Source organism: Amphibalanus amphitrite, unplaced genomic scaffold, assembly GCF_019059575.1.
Source record: "Amphibalanus amphitrite isolate SeventyFive unplaced genomic scaffold, NRLGWU_Aamphi_draft 000158F_arrow, whole genome shotgun sequence".
NCBI classification, from domain to species: domain Eukaryota; kingdom Metazoa; phylum Arthropoda; class Thecostraca; order Balanomorpha; family Balanidae; genus Amphibalanus; species Amphibalanus amphitrite.
In genome coordinates, this window is record NW_024881653.1 from 854822 (window position 1) to 872322 (window position 17501).

General features: G+C 53.1%; 4 protein-coding genes across 9 annotated transcripts; 2 read left to right on the top strand and 2 right to left on the bottom strand.

Annotated features, from left to right (window-relative positions):
- Positions 1 to 127: 127 nt before the first annotated feature.
- LOC122383233 (plectin-like) lies at positions 128 to 6646 on the top strand. Of its 4 annotated transcripts, none has more exons than XM_043369448.1 (2): positions 128 to 295; positions 3858 to 6646. In XM_043369448.1, the coding sequence occupies exon 2, from the start codon at positions 3965 to 3967 to the stop codon at positions 6341 to 6343; it is 2379 nt and encodes a 792-aa protein (XP_043225383.1). In that variant the 5' UTR covers positions 128 to 295; positions 3858 to 3964; the 3' UTR covers positions 6344 to 6646. The 4 variants fall into 4 exon arrangements, with proteins under 4 accessions (XP_043225383.1, XP_043225384.1, XP_043225385.1 ...); XM_043369449.1 differs by having other exon boundaries at positions 151 to 290; XM_043369450.1 differs by having other exon boundaries at positions 159 to 216.
- A 292-nt stretch (positions 6647 to 6938) lies between these two features.
- On the bottom strand, positions 6939 to 10105 carry LOC122383245 (vegetative cell wall protein gp1-like). The gene is made up of 3 exons (XM_043369474.1): positions 9957 to 10105; positions 8693 to 9195; positions 6939 to 8386 (listed from the first exon to the last, which is right to left on the bottom strand). The coding sequence occupies exons 1-3, from the start codon at positions 10036 to 10038 to the stop codon at positions 7541 to 7543; spliced, it is 1431 nt and encodes a 476-aa protein (XP_043225409.1). The 5' UTR covers positions 10039 to 10105; the 3' UTR covers positions 6939 to 7540.
- A 65-nt stretch (positions 10106 to 10170) lies between these two features.
- Positions 10171 to 14297, bottom strand: LOC122383246 (protein CASC3-like; the record flags this gene model as incomplete). Its single annotated transcript, XM_043369475.1, has 5 exons — positions 14055 to 14297; positions 13276 to 13356; positions 12394 to 12494; positions 10850 to 11038; positions 10171 to 10495 (listed from the first exon to the last, which is right to left on the bottom strand). Coding segments are annotated over exons 1-5 (798 nt in total), but the record flags the coding sequence as incomplete, so codon positions are not given.
- A 739-nt stretch (positions 14298 to 15036) lies between these two features.
- LOC122383235 (phosphatidylinositol N-acetylglucosaminyltransferase subunit P-like) lies at positions 15037 to 17456 on the top strand. Of its 3 annotated transcripts, XM_043369463.1 has the most exons (3): positions 15037 to 15055; positions 15551 to 15661; positions 16087 to 17456. In XM_043369463.1, the coding sequence occupies exons 2-3, from the start codon at positions 15628 to 15630 to the stop codon at positions 16800 to 16802; spliced, it is 750 nt and encodes a 249-aa protein (XP_043225398.1). In that variant the 5' UTR covers positions 15037 to 15055; positions 15551 to 15627; the 3' UTR covers positions 16803 to 17456. The 3 variants fall into 3 exon arrangements, 2 of the variants coding, with proteins under 2 accessions (XP_043225398.1, XP_043225397.1); XM_043369462.1 differs by lacking the exon at positions 15037 to 15055 and having other exon boundaries at positions 15439 to 15661; XR_006256802.1 differs by lacking the exon at positions 15037 to 15055 and having other exon boundaries at positions 15508 to 15800.
- Positions 17457 to 17501: the final 45 nt, after the last annotated feature.

The window sequence follows — 17501 nt, forward strand, 5'->3', positions numbered from 1 at the left end:
TATTTCAATTTTGATGTTGAGTTAATATAAAACAGGAAATAAGGTACAAAATAATTCTAGTAATTTTCACATTTAAATATTTTTTTGTAGTACACACATAATATAAAAGATAAAAGTCTTGATTCTTATATTTCTGCTACCGAGCAAAGTAAACAAAACTTGAAACAAGCCACGCTTTTGCTTTTTTGTGTTGTGCTGTTTACGATAATTTCTTTTGTATTTTTTTCACTACAATTAGTGTTCCGCTGTTGTTAACGCTTGGAAATATTCTCACAAACACTACGAACATAGTGAGGTGAGCACAACCTTTTCTATTTGTGCATGCTTGCGATAGTAATAGGGGGGCAGGGGGGTCGTACGTAACCCCCCTCGGTTTTTCGCCAATAACTCGCGTAAAAAGCGGCCGATAGCGACGACACTTTCAGTACCCTCGAGTTGATCAATTTTACACCTACCCTGAAAATTGTATGACCCTGACCCAAATGACCTTTGACCTGTGACCTACTTTTCGAGACCATGTTTGGCCGGAAACGGAATCGCGATTCGGATTTCGGCGTATGTCGGCTCTGCCGCGCGTTTGCAGTCTTTTCGTGGTTTCAAGCGTTCAAACATGTGAAATGGTGTTGGTCCCATGCATTAGGATGAGTGTCAAGGTCACCTGAAGGTCAGGTCAGGTCATTGACCTATGATGACCTCGGTTCACTTTTTTTAGTTTTACATGCTTCTAGGCCAGTTTTTTTTTTGTTGGCTGAATTCGAATTTAGCAACCATATGAACATTTACAAAGTAGTTTTGGCGCCTTCGTAACATGTTACGAAGCTGTCAGAGGCGGTTGACACCTACCACGAATACCCGGCAGGACCCCTACTGTTTGTCCTGACCCGACCTGGCCTAAATGCATTAAGACATCATCTGTGATCAAAACTACCATGACGTTCGTGATCAGCACCCCGAAAAGCATCATAGCAGCCACACTTTACGACGTTCTAACAGGTCCCGATTTTCCCGACTTTTGGGTCATTGACCTGACCTGGAAGGTTAACCAATGACCTAGGACCTTAAATTTGGGTATCATCGGCTTCCTCTCGTCACGGGTAACACGCTCGTTTTTTTCCGCGAAGCTCTAGCTCGGTCAGGGGCGAAACGGCATGGGTTAAAATTTATACATTTACGTCTGGAAAAACACCAATACGGGCGAGGGTTAAAATGCCAAAAAACAGCTTTACGTTGGCGGCTGTGAATTCACAGCCGCCAACGTAAAGCCGTTTCGTTTAGGTATGCCGCAAGGCCATCTATAGATGGCGTCAGGGGGACCGTCTGTTTTGTAATGTTCTGCCTGGGTATCACGATTTACCGTCCTCCCTCGTCAGCATCCATGATCCAGCTGTGTAATGTGTTCCTAGTTGGCTGTGATGTCTGCATTCACTTACCTCAATGTATCGTGACCAATCTCAGGGAACAAGTGCGCTGAGTGCGCCGCCTCCATTTCAGCACTCAGAGTCAGACGTCGTGGTTGCGAAACTCTAGTCTCTCTTTGCACAAACAATGGCTAAATACTCTGGATTCAAACCGTGCGTCGGCACCGACTCCTCGGCAGTGCGGTGTGATTGCCAGCGATGCCGTCTATTGACGACTGTCGGGCGTTGGGGAGGAAATGGAGGGCGGATACCGACAATTCAGGGACTCCAAGCAGAGCAGAGTCAATTCGCGGGCATCACTCGTCAGCAGAGGTCATAAAATCATCAGGAGTACCTAATTAAACGCCAAATAGGTCTCTTTTATGAACCCGCGCCTCGCTGGAGCTCACGTAGGTAGGGGAGAGTGGGGCAAAGCGGCCACCCTAACGCTTCTCACGATGCCAACGCTTGATTTTTAAACTAGGAAAGATTCTTTCTATACCAATGTGATCCCCATTAAGTTGCCTTTTATTTCAACTGCGTTTTATTTCCAAAGGCGTTCACATATGAAAGATACTGACAAAACTTTAAACCTATGCATACTGGCCACTTTGCCCCATACCCTGGGGCAAAGCGGCCACCGGCGTCTTCTCAAGCCCCGATATGAGAAACGAAATAGTTGCCTCGTGTACGACTAGGGTATTTGATGGTGACAAGGTTAAGCCAGGATGGATGTTTACTTTATCATCTTCCACCTGTAGGTAAACAAAGAAAGGGTTTTCATGAAAATAAACATTTAATTGCATTATTTGGTAACTCATGCAACTGAAAAGTGGCCAAGATGAATGCATGACGACACATTTGAATATAAATAATGTTTTTTATCCAGATGGAAGCAACCCATGGCCAATTGGGGGGTGGCCACTTTGCCCCGGCCACTTTGCCCCGCGCATACCTTCCGAGACAAAAATATTCCAGCTTAGCTATTAGTGGGGTAAAAAACATTAAAATTGGTAGAAAACATGTACGATAACCATGCAATGCATGGACAAGAACGCTTATAAAAATTCCAAACGGTTATGGAATAAGATAACATTTAAAAATTGTAAACATAGTTGGTGACCTGGCAAGAAATGCTTTTCCGTGTTTCACAGAACAATGGTGATGGGCCTGAAACCCCGGTCTGGCTCATTCGAACGACCGTGGAGAGAAGTATAATTGGAAACCATAAATTGGAACTGACGCCAGCTATGAAGGGCTAAAACGATGGGTGGCCGCTATGCCCCGGGTGGCCGCTTTGCCCCACTCTCCCCTATATACTGCTTTGGATGGGGACTGACCCATATTACTCGGCTACTGTGTCAGGCATAACGACAGATTTGGAAACTTATCAACTCGGGTCTCAATTTAGTCGATCAGGTTTTCTTTTAAAACCAAGACTCATGAACGTTCTAACGTCATTGCGCAATGGTGAGCATGAAGTTTTTTTTTTCAAATGCCGTCCTGTGAAACGCAAGATAAGCAATAAGCATGATCTCATAGCACTTCTGCATTGAGATAATGTTTGGCACATACAGTCTACGGACAGCCATTCACCGCGTCACTTATCTCTCGACGCTAGATGTTAACAAATGACGGGCCTGTATAGGGCTTTGGGTGGCGGGTGGCTCGAAGGTCTTATCGCACTGTTCGTGGTCGTGCTTACTGTAGTTGCCTTTGCGTCTTGCGATCGCTCTCGGGCTTTATACACTCGGTCTGGTTGGTCCGAGCGCCTTGCACCTCTCCGGCGATGATGAATACCACTTCATCGTACCATGCATGCTCTTTTTAATCTACGCAAATATTTTGTATGCTTAGCTAGCACAAGCATATGCTTTTTGCATGTCAGTCTGTTAACGTTTTGCGCTGTTGCAGTTCAAAGGTTCTCGCCGCTGTGCAGGTGTTGCATGGCTTTTGTGACCTCAGGGGGCTGGAAAACCAGGATTGGCGCACGCTGCGGTCTCGGTGACGTGGTGGCACGTGCGCAACACACCCTTAAGTGGTTTCATCAAAATCTGCTTGCCTACTGAGATCAGCGCGCAAATTTTATAGCTTAGCTCTCACCTAGTAGTTCCTTCGCAGAAATAAAACGAAAAATCCTATTATGTTTGTTTGAGAATTTCCAACGTGAGTAAAGTGCCTTTATTTTTATAAGAGGGAAAAGCTCTTGTAGAGGGATGTAATTATAAACCTACAATCTACATTATAATACTTTAAAAGGCGCAATTCTTACTACGGAGTAAATTAAATCCATTCAATAACGTAAATGCCCCGATCACCGACAGTCTACGCAAGAGTGAATAATGAGCACGTATCTGGTCAATCAAAATATACAAGCCTCCTCGTTTCGTTTTCGAAAATGTTCCTCATGAGGATCTGAACGCTAGTTACCTATGTTTATGCCGTGCTATTTTGTTGCAGTTTGGTTCGTTGTCAACGACCGATCCCACGTTCCCGCTCCGACCGCTGCCGCTGAGTAGGAAGCCCGCGGTCTGGTGAGACGGCGGAGGACACCGCCGGCTGGGAGCATGTTCCACCAGCAGCGCTGTGAGCGGCCCATGGCTGCCTACAACAAGGCGCTGGAGCACCGCGACCAGGGCGACAGTCTGCGCTGTCAGCTGACCGCCGAGGCTGACAAGATCCTCAAATGGAAGGTGTCGGCGGAAATTAGTCGGCAGCAGCAGCTGACACAGCTGCGCGAGGCCCAGGAGCAGCACCAGGCGCAGGAGGAGCGGCTGCGGCGGCTGCAGGAGGCGCACGGCGCCGCGCTGGCTGCGCTCCGCCAGCAGCAGCAGCGCAGCGGAGACGTGGCTGATCAGCTGCAGGCCACGCGCGCTGTGGGTGCCGTCATCCAGCAGCAGGCGACTCGGCTGCGCGCCGCGCTCGACCAGTGCGAGGCGGACACGGCACGGCTGCAGGCTGACCGCCAGACGCAGACGCAGCGGCTGGACCAGCTGCAGCAGCAGTTCAGCGAGCTGACAGTGCGCCACCAGCAGACGGTCGGACAGCTGCGCGACGAGGCCGTCGACGCTGAGCGCGTGCGAAAACAACGCGAGCAGGAGTGGGCCGCGGAGCGCGAGCGGAATTCTGCGGCGCTGCAGCGGCTCGAGGAAGAACTGTCGGCGAGTGCCGCCGACGCCGAGCGACTACGGGTCGAACAGGCGAAACTTACGTCAGCCATCGATACGCTGGAGCGGGAAAAACTGCTGATAGGAGAGGAAATGCACCGCACGGAACTTGAACTTCAGCAACGCAACGACGAGCTGGAAACACTTACTGAAGACCTGGCTCAGAGCCGTGCCGAAATGGAGACCGCTTCTGCCGAGCTGGAGCACACTCAGTCGGAGCTGGCCAAGGCCCAGGAGCAGCTAGAGGAAGCTGCTAAAGAGAAAGCTTCACTGGAGGGCGGCCTACAGCAAAGTCGGGAGGAGTCTGCCAAACTGGAAGCGTCCCTGACTGAAGTGACCAAAGAGCGGACAGATTTGAATACTCGCCTGGAAGAGGAAACAGTCACCCGTGCTCGAACAGAGTCTGAACGAGAGGCGATTCGTGAGGAGCACAGGGCGACAGAGGAGGCGCTGAACGCCGCCCGTGAGCGAGTGGCCGCCCTCACAGAGAGCCTGGCCAACGCGGAGGCCGAGCAGGCGCGGCTGAGGGAGGAGATGGGCTCAGCCGCCGGCCACCACGAGTTCCACGCCGCGGCGCTCCAGCAGAGCGTCGCAGACCTCAAGGACGAACTGGGCAGAACGCAGGCAGAGGTTGTTCGGCAGAAGTCTGAGCTGGAGGCGGCTGCAGAGGTCGCCGCAGCGCTGAATCGTACCGTCTCTGAACTGAAAGAGGAACTGAAACAGCGCGATACCGAGCTGGATACAAGCCGCCGGGAGTTGGAGATGACCCGCGGTACCATGGTGGAGGAGCACCAGTCGCACGCTCAGGCGCTGCAGGAGCGTGATGAGGCGCTGAAAGAGGCGGCCGCCGCTCGGGCTGAGCTCGAGACCCAGTGCGACGAGCTGCGGCGGCAGCTGGAGGAAGCGGTCGGCCGGGCCGCCGAGCTCGAGACGGCCCGTGACGAGCTGACTGAGCGGCTCGGCGCTGAACAGGAGGCCGGCCGGCAGGCGGCGGTCGAGGCCGAGCGGGAGAACGCCCGCGTCACCGCACACGCCGAGCATCGCATACAGGAGATGACGGCGCTGCTCGACCAGTACAAACAGGACACCGAAAGCCACGTCAGCCAGGCGCGCCAGGAGACCAGCGAGGTCACCGCTCAGCTGCACGAGGCGCAGGCAGAGGCCAAGCGGCTGCGGACGGCGCTGGAGCGCGTCAACCGCCGCTACCCCGGCCCGCCCGTCTCGGAGAACGACGACTCGTCAACTCAGCCCACAACGCCCAAGTCCACCGTGCCGACCACGCCTCGAATGAAGACGCCCAGCACGCCCAAGACGCCCGTACAGCAGGTGCTGCGGCCGGAGCAGACGGACAACATGCCGTCCCGCAGCATCCTGCGCGCGCCGCACTCACCCTGGGTCAGGAAGCGGCGCGTGGTCTTCAACGAGGAGGACGAGGTGCGCTCCCTGGCCAGCTCCATGTCCGAGTCGTTCGCCGTCACCGACGAGTTCCTTGAGACCAAGTTCGCCCGTATGCAGTCGGGACGGCAGCCGGCCGGCGAACGGGCCAAGTCGGGCGGGCCGCCGGCCGTGTCGGCCGTGGCACCGCTGCCCAGGACGACGCCACACAAGGTCGATCGGGCGGCCCGCGCCGCCGAGATCCGCCAGGCGACCTGGAGCAGGGAGGGCGCCACGCCGCCGGTCAAGATCCAAAAGGGAAAGAAGTTCTTCCGGAAGCTACACAACCCAGACGCTCAAAACGCACAGAGCGTGGCTTTCGACTCAGTGTTCGACTTCAGCTGAGCTGTGACTGTGGTGTATGTTGATCGGTTCATAGTGAGTTGTTACGACGGCGCCCCAGATGCGAATTATGTTGACAGTTGATTTTCCAGTTGCATTGTTCAAGTCGCGTTGTTGAGATTTGGAATGGGCTGGCCGTTTGGAGAATCACTCGCAGTGCTATCGTCTGTTCGGTTGTTGAGATTTGAGCGCGGCGCCTTGCGATGTGCGTTTAAACACGCCGACTGAGACGGGCTGCCGCCTTTGTCCTCTCCCGTGGTTTACAACCCTGAGTGCCAACATTAATAAACACATAATAGCATGTCAGTAGGTCACTGCACTGTGAGCCCGGATCGGTCGTGTTTATTCCCCGGAAGCTAATTTTACCAGCAGAAAAGGTTTCACACCACCCGATAACTAGTTAATTCAACAGCGCTCGAGAGCCGTCAACCACACAACGGCGTCTGCTTCTGACAGCACTGAACCCCAGCGGTCTGTCGATAGGCCGTTCACAGCGTCACAGCACAGAGACTATGAACATTGTATTCGTCTTTCCATCAGTCAACTCCCGTTGATCTTAGCCCAGGTCCTGATCGAAAAGTTCCAAAACAAAGTTCAAGCGCTTCGTTGTTTATGCAACAAAACATGACCTTAGGTTAAGAAAACTTCAAACACAGGAAAGGTTAGTTAAATCTTAAATACAAAGTCACTTCTTATCTTCCAGTAACGAGTCACGCTGTAGTAAGGAAACGTCAAATTGATACATAAATACAGTTAGTACCTATAACAGACGAGCTCACCGCCAGCACCAATCCCGGTTTGCAGTTTGCGGGAACCATAATCGCACCCACCTCGCCAACAGAGTCCACATGACCGGGAGAGAACATTGCCAAGGCCCGCACGCGGCTGGCTGGGTCCGCATAAAGCCTCACGGCCGGAAGCCGGTGTCATACTACGAGGAAACGAACTCGTAGGAAAGAAGCGTAGGTGCTGTACAGGAATCGCACTATACAATAAAGGAAGGGGCGGAACTGAACATAATTCTCTCAAGCCTGCTGCCACACCTCGAACCACAAGCCAACCTCGCTACAAAGTACAAACTCCCGCCGCGTACTGAGAGGGACTCGCGAAATAGTCCGCGGCATTGTTAACGCAGCATGCAGTACAATAGCGCAGCTCCCGCCGCCCCGCCTACATTTGATAACAGCTACTCGAATTGCATTAGCTACTAGCCACTGGCGCCTCTGTCGCTGTCGGTAAGGGTGCCGCTGGGGGCGGTTCGGCCACCGGGGGTTCTGAGACGGGAGAGCTCTGGGGTACGGGGGAGGCTGACGACAGGACGGCGGGGGCTGGAGACGGCTCCTCTGCCGCCGGGGAAGGGGCCGGTGCCGCCGGGGTAGGGGCAGGGGCTGATGCCGCCTCTGGGGCGGGAGCAGGGGCCGGTGCCGCCGGGGCGGGGGAAGGGACAGTCTCCGCTGGGATGGGGGAAGGGGCTGGCGCCGCCTCTGGGACGGGGGAAGGGGGCGCTGCCGCCTCAGCCGCTGATGCGTCGGGTGTCGGTGATGCGCTGTTCTCTGCCACTGCTGGCGCCGGTAAGACGGACGCCTCGGAAAGCACTGTCTGGCGGTCGCCGGCGGGCGGCGCGGCGGCCGAAGGCACTTGTGAAGGAGCCGGCTCCGCGTCTGCCGCCGCCGGGGAGGGGGAGGCCTCCGCTGCAGCCGGCGACGGAGCGGCAGCCGGTACCGCTGGAGCTGGGGCGGGATCCACGGCGGCGGGCTCGCTCACGGGAGCGGCTGGGATAGCTGGGGGCGCCCCGTCCCCCACGGGACCCTCTCCGGCCGCAGCCTCTGGCCGCTCCCCACCGTCTGATTCCGGCGGTGCGTCCCTGAGAGGTGCCGACGGCCCGCTCTCGGGCGAGGCCAGTTCGCCATCTGAGCCAACGGAGCCCTCCGGCGGACGCAGGATCGGTATGGCCGCCTTGGGCCGCTTCTGGAGCGGCTGGGCGGGCGGCGGTACCTGCGCCTGGGTGTTGTAGTAGGTCACCCCGCCGCTCTCCACCACCGGCAGCTGCGGAACAGACGGGGAGGGAAGGTGTTTGACGATGTGCTGGAACAGTGCCAGTGCTTTCGAAACAGGAGAAGAAACCGGAACTGGAACCAGCCAGCACCAAAGATGGTTCTGTTCTCGAACGTGACGAGCTAAGATTGAGACCTTCATCGCCTCTACTGCGCTACTTATTCACATGAAAATATCAAAACTAACTCAAAATACACCTAAGTAAATATCCAAAAACTTCCCATCGCTCATCTTTCTTAGGTAAAGTTATCACCTAGACACCACCTTCCCCGCTATCCCGCTTCCTGCCCCACTCACCATCATATCTGGCGGCGGCTGGACGGGCGGGCCGGCCGGCGCCGGCGGCGGCGGGAACCCGGCGAACGGAGGCGGGGCCGGCGGACCCTGCGGCGCCGGCGGGAACCCGGCCGCGTACGGCGGCGGCGTCTGCGCCGCGCCGGCCGCGTACAGGCCCGGAGTCACAAACGGTGCCGGCGGCATGGGCGGGGGCGTGGAGTGGTCGCCGGCGTACAGCGGCGGCCGGCCGGGCGGCGGCGGCGGCGGCGCGGCGCCGTACCCGGCCGCCGCCGGCTCGTCCTCGTAGTACGGCTGACCGTGCTCCTGGTAGGCGGGCGGCTGCTCCTGGTAGGCCGCCTGCTGGGGCGACCGCTCCGGGTAGCCGGCCGGCTGGTCCGAGTACCCGGTCTGACCGTGCTGACGCTGACGCTGAGATGAGTAGCGCTTCGGGCGAGACATCTGCTCCTGCAGGCGCGGCGGCACCTGACTGGTGCGGGTACCGCCGCCTCCGCCTCCGCCGCCACCTGAGGGGAAAGTGACAATGTGAAATGGCTCACTATCACGATGCATAATCTATCAACACACTTGGCAGCATAGCAAACCATCGTATATCCCTCCCATTTCAAACCTTAACTCCAGACACCACCCGTTCCGTCGTACCTATCCCCGAGATACTGAAATCATTCTTCTCCACGTCGCAACCCTCGCTCCGGGTTAGACAGGCAACTTTATCCCACGCGGGCTGCTCCCTTGAAGCACACCCGTAGCCGGGTGCACGGAGTGCTGGGGGGGGGGGGGGGGGGGCCTGTCCTAACGGACGGGCTCAGCCCCGGTGACTCCCTATGGTGCCTGCCCAGCAGGGCTGCGGAGTCGGCGGAGTCGGAGTCGGTCGGAGTCGACAGGTGTGACCGGAGTCGGAGTCGATTTTGGAAACCCGAGCCGGATTCGGAGTCGGAGTCACCGATTATCAGTCGACTCCGCAGCCCTGCCAGGTCTGCGGAGTCGGAGTCGGGAGTTGGAGTCGGTCGGAGTCGACAGTTCTGCCCGGAGTCAGAGTTGGTTTTTGAAAACCGGAGTCATAGTCGCCGAAAATCCATCGACTCCGCAGCTCTGCTGCCCAGACCAATGTCTCCCCCTAATTCCAATCAGCCGTCCGGCTCTGAAAATGTTTCATTGGACCGCGAGGGCCTTGCCCAGCAAAACGACAAAATCCAGAGACCCACAGCTGCAATGATCAACTCATATCAGCTGCTTATCCTTATCTATCAGCCGACAGCTGACTCACCTCGGCCCCTCCGGCTCTCCTGACCCTCGATGGTCATCTTTTTCACGCCCCTGCTGAGCTCCTGCTCGTCATGAGCGGCCATTCTGGGCGGGGCGTAGTCTCCCGCTCCTCCGCCGCCGCCGCGGGGCCCGCCGCGGCCGGGCGCCGGCGCCGCCCTGCCCCTGGCGCGGCCGCGCGCCGGCGGCGCCTCCCTCCTGCGGCCGTCCTCTGCCGGCGGCCCGGGCCGGCGCGGCTCGGCCAGCTCCACGGGCTCGCGGCGCGCCGGCGGCTCGCGGTGCGGCGGCGGCTGCCGGGGCCGCGGCGGCTCGTCCGAGTGCTCGCGGCGCGGCGGCGGACCGTCCCCGCCGGAGCCGCGCCGCGGAGGTGCATCACCCAGCTCAGGGAATTCGTCCTTAGAGGCGGTCGGCGGCGGCCGGTGAGGGCCGGAGCCGCCGCCCCGCCGACCGCCGCGGCCCACCCGTCCGCCCCTGCCACCGCCGCCGGACTTGCCGTAGGCCTCCTCGTCTTCCCAGTTGCGTGTGTATTTGTTAGGACCGCGCCTGGAAACATGGATAGAAGTTTCATGAACCAATTCGGCCATATCCAGTGCCAGGATATGTCCAGAACACAAGTTTATAAGCAATACAACACAACAATGAACGGAAAATTAAGCGGTGCCATGCGTTGCAACAATCGAAATAACGGCCTACTTTTGTGAACAAGTCGATCTTATCACTTATCAGCTATCACCTGAAGAACCCAATGCGAAACACACAACGCCTTGGTCATAATAGCAACAAGAGCAACGAACGGCAAAAAACCCTCACAATCACAAAGTATCATTTCCACTCATCCTTCCTCTGACCTCTCACACGTAACAGTTCGTAATGCCATTTGAGCCCCAGCTTACTAACCCGTATCGTCGGCGGCGGCGGGCGCGCGGCGCCAGGTCCTCGCTGCGGATATCGTATCCGTACATGGTGACCAGCTCCTCGTGCGACTTGGGCGCCTGCTGGCTCTCGTCAAACTTGTCGTGCTGCCACCGGTCCGCCTCCTTCCAGACACGGCGAGTCGGCTTCGGCTCCGGCACCTTGCGGTCGCCGCTGGAGGGACGGCAAAATGGTTAAAGGTGATTAAAAAAGGAGGTTAAAGGCTGGCCTGTGCGATTGATGCGAGCATGCTTCCATGCATTTGGATAGGCTCTCGCATGCGATTTCCTGACTGTGTAGAGAGTCTGGTTTCAGGCTTAAGAATGGTTAGCTGCATCTTCGCAGGTCGATGGGGAGGAGAAAATCGATCGATTCGAAGTCAGGCGTAAGTTAAGTCAGGTGTGTAAAATCGCGCTTAACTGTAAGTAGGTAAGTATAGCGCGACCCAATTTCATCGGAACACGACAAATTTATCCTGCCAATAATGAAATATCTGTCTTCAACTACACAGTAATTCTCGGCAAGAAGTGCCGGTGTCAAACAGCTGGAAAACGGTCCTAACTCCTAGCTCTTTGCAACGTAAAACATTCTGTTACTCTAGTTACCAGTAAAAGGCCTTTTGGGCGAAGGACGAGCGAGCGAGATAGTGAGCCCTGCACGTGCGGAAGGGCGAGAGCGTACTTCCAACGGGGCTTGTGCAAAGCACCCTTCTAACCGGTCGCTAGCGGTGTACCAAATTTGAACGCAATCGGCCCAGCCGTTCCTCAGATCTGGAAGCGGCATTCTGCACGTGCGCACGTGTAAACGGGGTCCAAACTGACTTTTGCACGGCACCCTACTTACCGGTCCCCAACCGTGTACCAAATTTGAGCACAATCGGCCCAGCCTTTCTCGAGATCTGGAAGCGCCCCCTGCACGTGCGCACGTGCATTAGCACCCTAACCGCAACACATGGGAATGCATTGCCTGGTGGGTGCCTACCTGTATGCCAAGTTTCAGCGAAATCGCCCCAGTAATCACAGAGTTATTGAAATGGGAACAAATTTGGCACCTCTTCTTTTCTATTTTGCACGTGCAGTAGGGGGTCACTCACATAGATCAAGAGTATCCGACCTTTGGTAGAAGGGATGCAGCTACCTTACAAAAATTACCGCAAGACAATCGCCCAAGCGGCTGCTGAGATATGAGCCTCTCAAAATCACTACTTTTGCAAAACAGCTTGAACATCCTTGACTTTTCACGCGGCACGTGCCACGACGGTCACTGAGATGTGTCAAAAGTAGTCAATTACGGGGTAGAAGGGATGGGGCTACCCAGCAAAAAAGATCGCAGGCAAATCGGTCCAACGGTTGCTGAGATATAAGCCTCTCAAAAGCGTTACAGGCCGGGCCGGGCCGCTCATACCGAGATTTTTCCGTTTTATTGAAAAGACTTCGCTTCGCTCGCTGCGCTCGCTCGCTCGTAATGATCGATGATCCGATACCATGATACAATTTTCTAATGTGGTGCTACAGTGCTACTTTACTCACTCTTCATCGCCGGCCCGATCGTCATGCTCATAGAAGTTGCCCTTCTTTGGGATAAACTGAGGATTCTTGCGGTCCTCGTCATCGTCCAAACTTTTCTTTTCCTGTAAAAATGATAGCAGGAGTTATCCATAACCTAAAAAGGGCCATCACCATCTATACTTTGATCTAAGAAAAACATGAATTGTAATTAGTCATTTCCTTATAGCCATTGGCACTGTTTGCATGCTCCTCAGTAACTTTCAGTTACTGCAATTTGCTGGTATGTTGTGCAGTGTGCATCAGATGCTTTTGCATACATCATGTCAATATTCACTTCCATTCACTAACACAGTCAGTACTATATTTTATGATCATGGGAAGATAGCCTACAGTGTTCACCACATGACAATAGATTACCAAATCATGATCATTCCAAGATCAATAGGCACCACTTGGGATCTGGGAAGATCTCTAGGCACCACTTGAGAAATTGAGAACATTTCAAAAATAGGTAGTGTACCAGAACTTTCAAAGGAAGCTATGCTCTTGTCAGAAAATTAAGGAAGGTGTCAGATTATTCCAAATTCAGCTAATAGATCCTAGCCCCCAAGATGTTCCACTATCAGCATTAGATCAAAGACATCATTCAAAACATGGTTTTCACTGAGCAACAAATCCATAATTACAGACAATTGTTAACACTGGTTTCTGTGGACTATAGTTCTGAAAACAGGTAAATAATGTGGTTTGTAAGCAAACAGGTTTTGAAAATGCATAAAAATAATGAGAAGATGAAATACAGGGCTAAGAAAGCCCCCCCCCCCCACAAAAAAAAACTTTAAAATACAGAAGCTGGCTTTAAAAGGTTTCTGAACCAGAAACCATTAACATAATGATCCTCACCTCAGATTGAGCTGGGCCAGCCAGCTCCTCTAGACTTTGGGCAGAATCATATATTGAGTGTCTCCCCTCCTCATCTGAATCCTGTAACACAAGCCAGACAAGGGTAACACAACATGTCAAAATTATGCATACACTACAAACCAGCATGCAGTGTGCAACTAATAAAAATCTAGCATACCTATAAAAATATAAGCCACTAGGCACTAATCAACTCACTCCTAAAGCTACTGAAAGGTGAAAACACAAAATACTGAGCTGGTGCCTGTTGTGGACAAATCTGACAGGACACAGGTGAAATCAGGGCGCCTGGGGCAATTAGACCAAGGCTCTTGAAATTAAATCGCACAAACCACATGACAATTACTGTGTAAAAGGCATTGAGAGGGGGAGAACTTCTCAATAGTCGCCTCGCATCACACGTGACCAAATATGCCCTCCGACACCCCGTTTTCACAGGCATCTATCAGACAGAGTGAACATAAATGTCAATTCACTGAATATATAGACAAAAATGAAAAAAATAAATTATGATCAGCTTTAACACATTTAACTTACAATCCATTGTATAATAAGTAGAATGGCGTTACTTGCCGAAAATCGCACTGCACATCAACATCCAAATAATCTATTTTCAGCATCTACTGATAGTTTTAACAGGAACCTTGGTTACTTGGTGGAGTGACAATTAAATATTTATTTCATATTTTTAACGAGGTACATCACAGCACGAATAATGCTAGCAATAACATAAAATAGGAACCACTCCAGCTTGAGCTTACCGTCAAAGATTTCCTGCGGCCACCATCAAGGGAAACGTCCGATCCAGACACATCATCCGATCCTATGGTGTCCGTATTCCGCTTGCGTCGTCTTTCTGCCATTTTGATTCTAAAATCTACTCAAGAAACACTTCTTCTTTGTGGGTTAGGGTACTCAAGAAACACGTAAAACCAATAATACACACACTTCTCGTAAACCCAAAACAGGCGTGGCCGAGAAAAACGAGAGCGCCGCCGCTCCGCTTTCTTTGCGGCGTTTATGGCGAGGAAGCATGCTGAGCGCTGTTCGGCAGCCGGCTATTTTGTGTGCAGGGTATGACGTATTTCGCGAGCCGACGTCACAGGCGGTGACGTCGGCTCGCGCGTGAGCCGAGCGCCAACGACAAACTAACGGGAACCCTCGGACACCCTCGGGGCATAAACCGCGGAGTAGCATATTGAGCGAGTCTTATAAGGAAAATTCATATATTTTCGTTTCTCAAATAATAATCAGGGTGTCTCTTACCTTTTTACATATCATTTAGGCTTACCTAACACTTCAGTTGCCAAATATCTGCAATTTATTCAAGCGAAGGTATTTTCAGTAAATATCAATGGTATAGACCGAAATCTTTTGAATAAAAACTCCAACCAACAGAAATAAAAATAACTTAATTTATTCCAACCATTTCCTCCAAATAAACAACATAAAAACCCACTTTTACACACATCATTCATAATAAAGCATACTAACACGCCGCTTTTGACGATTGCGGCGTTGAGTGGCGCGCTGCTAGCGCTCTTTTTCGATCGCAGAGACCCTGCACGCGCGCGAGCACACTACGTCACGTCCGGGGGGCACAGGTATATGAAAAATCGCAGTGACGTAACACTTTTCTCGCTTCTCATTGGTCAATAGCCCGTTGCCGGGGTAACGTGCACGTATGTGAGCGCGGGCAAGAGTACTAGCCGGCCGCCGATCAGGGCTCAGACTGCGGAAAAGTGGTTGGCGATAATCCGTCGTAAGCTTACACTTCCTTGAGCATCTTGATCAGCTGACTAGCCCGGTTTTTCACGAGTGGTCTCGGATATCTCGAAAATGTATAAAAATATTTTTAGATGTTTTTCACAGTATTCAAGTAAATTTGTTCAAACTTCAAAATTCATGAATCAAGTTTGTTTCAAAAAACCATAAGACGCTAGATATTATTTTATTTTGTAAGCATAGCTTGTAAAATCATCAATCAGCTGTACGCACCGTACGCATCTTATAGGTATCTTGCGCACAAGCCTGCACAAGCCACTCATCTGAAATCTGACCCCGCGTTCGATGTCTCTCGGACGACGAAGATTCTACGTCGTCCGGCCAATCCCGTCCAAGGTCAGCGGGGGCTCGGCTGCGGTTATAGAACGTGATTGGCCGGACGGCGTAGAATCTTCGCCGTCCGAGAGACATCGAACGCGGGGTAAATATCTGTGGGCGTTGCTAAAATGTCCTCTCAAATTCTTTGGATAAGTTTGTTTGCATGATGGGAGCCAAGGGGCGGGGCAAAGGCAATCAAGAAGGCAATAAATTTGGCAATAAATACCTACCATGGGAGCTGTCTGCGGCAAGATTCCTTTACTAGGTACTCTGCGGTGGTGGTCTGCGGTGGTTGTGTAAATTATGACAAATGCTAATTGCTGGTATCATTTGGCCAAGTATCAGTATCAATGAATTGTTCCCATTGCAAAGTCCATTCGAAGTTATGAAAGGTTTGAGCCGAGGTATGTGTTTGAATGGGATCCTTGTTTACAATAATCACTTAAACTTGTTGCCTTTATTGAAATGGTACCTATTGAGTATTGAGCCAAGCACTTACTTCCAGCCGGATGATTTGTTGTTTTGCAAAGGTTTGTTTTAAGAATAATTTTAAATCTTTAGAAAATGCTGAGGCTAGAGTATTTTTGGCAAAGGCAAAATTATCTGCATTCCATCCAATCTGTTAAGACATAGGTACCAGATTGAGACATCTAATATCAAGCTGACATGTCTTGCTCCCTCACTCTGCAGGTGGCAGTGAAGTGCCCCACAGGAGCTCCAGTGCCATGCCGCCACCAGCTGCACCGGAAAATGGTCCCGCACCAACACCATCACGAGCAGTGTACGGCTTTCTGCTATTTGTGGCCAGTATACTTGCTGCTCTTGTGTACCTGAGCTGGGCACTGGTGCCACCCAGTTGGCTGCTCTCTCTGGGTCTCGACTACTGGCCACAGCAGCTGTGGGCATTGACAGTGCCCACCACCATTGTGGTGGCCCTGTTTCTCTTTGTGCTGGTCATCTACCCTTTGCTTGGTCTGGTAGGCGCTCCTAGTCTGCATGACCCGCGAGTGTATGAAGACGAGTTCAGTGTGACTGCGGCACCGGCCGCCCCCGGCGGTATCCCTCCAGTCTGTGACATCTCGCTAAGTGAGGTGTGTCGCCACCTCTACCTCGATGGGCCAGAGACTACGGTCGTCGGCCGGGACGAGTGGCCTCCTCCCCTACCAGACTCACCTCCGGCATCGCTACAGCACAGAGCGCGCAGGAGACAGAGCGAGCGCCCCTGGGACGCAGACGGTGACCTGAACCCTATCCCGCGACTGCGCAGCCGCAGCGAACGCGACGCCCGGCAGGCGGAGCGAGGAAACGGCGACGTGCGGTGGCGCATCCGCGGCGAGCTGTGGCGCGCGCGGCGCCGGCGTCTGGATGACAGCGGTGACGGACTGTCAGCAGAGGACGATAGCTGACACAACTCGCGTGCCTGCTGCATTGCGATGGGGCTGTTCCAATGGATTCCAACGTTGGCAACCGATACTAATGTGTGCTGTAAGGACGTTTGACGGTTTGCAGTCGGAACCGTGCACCGGCTCAACGTTTTGTGATGATGGCGGACCAAGCGAGCGGGGCAATGAACATTGTCATCGCTAATGTGATATTTTTTGTGATCAAAGGCCGTTTAGTATGGTGACATCGAGGCGCAACTGCGCACCGCTGCTCGAAATTTGTACACGGAAGTTAACTTGATTGATGAGCCATGTTGAGGCTCATCTAAAGCTATGAGCCGCCGAGAGGTTCTCAGGATTTGTTGCACCGCTTGCCATGTCATTTTTATTTGGTGTGAACCGTTCACTGTATTAGCTCCCGTTGTTCAGAGGAGGATGCCATTGATGCTCATTGCGAACGCAGTTACCGTATTTACTAGTCATCTCATTCCTTGTTATTTAGTACGATCGGTCAAATGTTGCTCACTCAACCAGCGATAAGGTATTATTTGTAAGCAGTTCGCGGCGTCGTGCTATGTTTTAATGTCCTCTGTCTGCATTTGGCCGCGTGGCGACGCCGTCGCTTCGCTATCACCCAAGCATTACCAGAAATAACGGAATAACTGGATGCAAATGAAATGTCTTTTTTTCAAACAACACCCATCAAATACCCCACAATGCAGG